At 28.9% G+C, this 3,828-nt stretch overlaps 1 protein-coding gene across 2 annotated transcripts in view; it reads right to left on the bottom strand.

Moving 5' to 3' along the window:
* The window catches only part of LOC106475067 (vasodilator-stimulated phosphoprotein-like), a 25,393-nt gene that overhangs the window by 12,893 nt on the left and 8,672 nt on the right, over positions 1 to 3,828 (bottom strand). For both annotated transcript variants that reach the window (XM_013935764.2, XM_022379284.1), the window contains exon 7: positions 2,907 to 2,940. In XM_013935764.2, the coding sequence (XP_013791218.2) occupies positions 2,907 to 2,940 (34 nt within the window). The remainder of the gene's footprint in view (positions 1 to 2,906; positions 2,941 to 3,828) is intronic.

Genomic DNA, 3,828 nt, shown 5'->3' with positions numbered 1-3,828 from the left:
CACCAGTTTTTGTATTTCAATTTACCAACAATAAATTATTCAGTAGTTGAAACCCACCAATTTTTTATAGATCTTTACCAACAATAAATTATTCAACACTTGAAATCCACAAGTTTTTGTATAGCACTCTTCCAACAATAAATTATTCAACAGTTCAAACCCACCAGTTTTTGTATTTCAATTTACCAACAATAAAGTATTCAACAAATGAAACCCACCAGTTTTTTATAGATCTTTACCAACAATAAATTATTCAACACTTGAAATCCACAAGTTTTTGTATAGCACTCTACCAACAATAGAAACCCAACAGTTTTTGTGTAGCACTCTTCAAACAATAAATTATTGAACAGTTGAAACTCACCAGTTTTATTATCTTACTCTACCAACAATAAATTATTGAACAGTTGAAACCCACCAGTTTTAGTATTTTACTCTTCCAACAATAAATTATTCAATGGTTGGAACCCACCAGTTTTAGTATCTTACTCTACCAACAATAAATTATTTAATGGTTGAAATCCACCAGTTTTAGTATTTTACTCTACGATGAATAAATTATTCATTGGTTGAAACCTACCAGTTTTTGTATATTACTCTACAAACAGTAAATTATTCAATAGTTGAAACCTACCAGTTTTTGTATGGCACTTTATGAACAATAAATTATTTAACCATAGAAACTAAACAGTTTTGGTATTTCAATCTACCAACAATAAATTATTCAACAATAAATACCAAACAGGTTTGGTACTTTAATCTACTAACAATAAATTATTCAAAGGTTGAAACCCACCAGTTTTAATATTTCGATCTACCAACAACAAATTATTGAAAAATTGAAATTCACCAGTTTTGGTATTTTGATCTACCAACAATAAATTATTCAACAGTTGAAACCCACCAGTTTTAATATTTCGATCTACCAACAATAAATTATTCAACAATTGAAACCCACCAGTTTTTATATAGTACTCTTCCAACAAAAACTGGTGGGTTTGAACTGTTGAATAATTTATTGGTATTTCAATCTACCAACAATAAATTATTCAACAATTTAAACCCACCAGTTTTAATATTTCCATCTACCAACAATAAATTATTCAACAGTGTAAGCTAAACAGTTTTTGTATGGCACTCTACCAACAATAAATTATTCAACATTTGAAACCCACCAGTTTTTATATAGTACTCTTCCAACAATAAACTATTCAACAGTTCAAACCCACCAGTTTTGGTATTTCAATCTACCATCAATAAATTATTCAACAATTGAAACCCACCAGTTTTTTATATAGTACTCTTCCAACAATAAATTATTCAACAGTTCAAACCCACCAGTTTTGGTATTTCAATCTACCATCAATAAATTATCCAACAGTTCAAACCCACCAGTTTTAATATTTCAATCTACCAACAATAAATAATTGAAAAATTGAAACCCATCAGTTTTTACATAGTACTCTACCAACAATAAATTATTCAACAGTGGAAGCCAAACAGTTTTGGTTTTTTTAAACTACCAACAGTAAGTTACTGAACAGTTGAAACCCACCAGTTTTTGTATGGCACTCTACCAACAATATATTGTTCAACAATTGAAACCCATCAGTTTTTGTATAGCATTATACCAACAATAAATTATTCAACAATTTAAACCCACTTGTTTTTATATAGTACTCTACCAACAATAAATTATTCAACAGTGGAAACGAAAGAGGTTTGGTTTTTTAATTTACCAACAGTAAGTTATTGAGCAGTTGGAACCCACCAATTTTTTTTAGAACTTTACCAACAATAAATTATTCAACTATAGAAACTAAACATTTTGGTATATTAATCTACTAACAATAAATTATTCAACGGTTGAAACCCATCACTTTTTGTATAGTGCTCTACCAACAATAAATTATTCAACACTTGAAACCCACCAGTTTTTATATAGCACTTTGCCAACAATAAATTATTCATCAGTTGAAACCCACCACTTTTTGTATACCACTCTACCAACAATAAATTATTTATCAGTTGAAACCCACCAGTTTTTATGCAGCATTATACCAACAATATATTTTGAACACTTCAAACCCACTAGTTTTTGAATAGCACTTTACCAACAATAAATTATTCAGTAATTGTAAACAAACAGTATTGTATTTCAATCTACCAAAAATAAAATTATTCAACAGTTGAAATCAATCAGTTTTTGTATAGCACTTTACCAACAATAAATTATTGAACATTTGAAACCCACCACTTTTTGTATAGCACTCTTCTAAAAAAAAATGATTCAACCACAGAAACCAAACAGTTTTGGTATTTTAATTTTCCAACATAAATTATTGAACAGTTGAAACCCACCAGTTTTAGTATCTTACTCTACCAACAATAAATTATTGAACATTTGAAACCCACCACATTTTGTTTAGCACTCTTCTGACAATAAATCATTCAACCATATAAACCAAACAGTTTTGGTATTTTAATCTACCAAATATAAATTACTGAACAGATGAAACGCACCAGTTTTAGTATTTTATTCTACAAAAAATAAATTATTCAACAGTTAAAACCAATCAGTTTTTGTATAGTACTCTTCCAACAATAAATTGTTCAACAGTTGAAACAAAACAGTTTTGGTTCTGTACTCTTCCAAAAATAAATTATTCAACAGTTAAAAACTACCAGTTTTGCATTATAATCTACCAACAATAAATTATTCAACAGTTAAAAACTACCAGTTTTGCATTATAATCTACCAACAATAAACCTTTTCAACAGAGGAAACCCAAGAGTTTTTTTATTTTCTTCTAATGGCAATAAACTTTTTCAACTGTTGAATTATATCAATTTAGTAATTTACTCTATCAACAATAGATTTTTGAACATGACAACCTAGTACTTACTTGACTATGTTGACTATTCTCCACTTGTGCTCGTCTAAAGAGAGAGAGATAAAAAAAAAACAAGACATTTTTCAATATATCCACAGACCAGTGAATACTTTGTAGCAGTGAGAAAAAGGTATGTAAAATAATATCTTATAAAATGAACTAGCCCAAGCTAAAGTTTCATACTTACCTCTTACAATAATAGCTCCAAGTTTCTCTACAGATAGATTAATGGTACAATAATCACTCTGACTTCATAGATACATATATTAATGACACAGTAATCATTCTGACTTTCTCTTTACATAGATTAATGACACAGTAATCACTCCAACTTTATCTTTAGATAGATTAATGACACAGTAATCACTCTGACTTTCTCTATAGATAGATTAATGACACAGTAATCACTCCAACTTTATCTTTAGATAGATTAATGACACAGTAATCACTCTGACTTTCTCTATAGATAGATTAATGACAAAGTAAGCATTCTGACTTTCTCTATAGATAGATTAATGACACAGTAATCACTCTGACTTTCTTTATAGATAGATTAATGACACAGTAATCATTCCAACTTTCTCTATAGATAGATTAATGACACGGTAATCACTATGACTTTCTCTATAGATAGATTAATGACAAAGTAAGCATTCTGACTTCCTCTATATATAGATTAATGACAAAGTAAGCATTCTGACTTTATAGATAGATATATTAATGACACTGTAATCACTCTGACTTTCTCTTTACATGGATTAATGACACAGTAATCAATCCAACTTTATGAACTAGCCCAAGCTAAAGTTTCATACTTACCTCTTACAATAATCGCTCCAAGTTTCTCTACAGATAGATTAATGGTACAATAATCACTCTGACTTCATAGATACATATATTAATGACACAGTAATCATTCTGACTTTCTCTATAG

This window comes from Limulus polyphemus, unplaced genomic scaffold (assembly GCF_000517525.1).
Source record: "Limulus polyphemus unplaced genomic scaffold, Limulus_polyphemus-2.1.2 Scaffold8044, whole genome shotgun sequence".
Lineage (NCBI taxonomy): Eukaryota > Metazoa > Arthropoda > Merostomata > Xiphosura > Limulidae > Limulus > Limulus polyphemus.
This window is presented reverse-complemented; position numbering and strand designations above follow the sequence as displayed.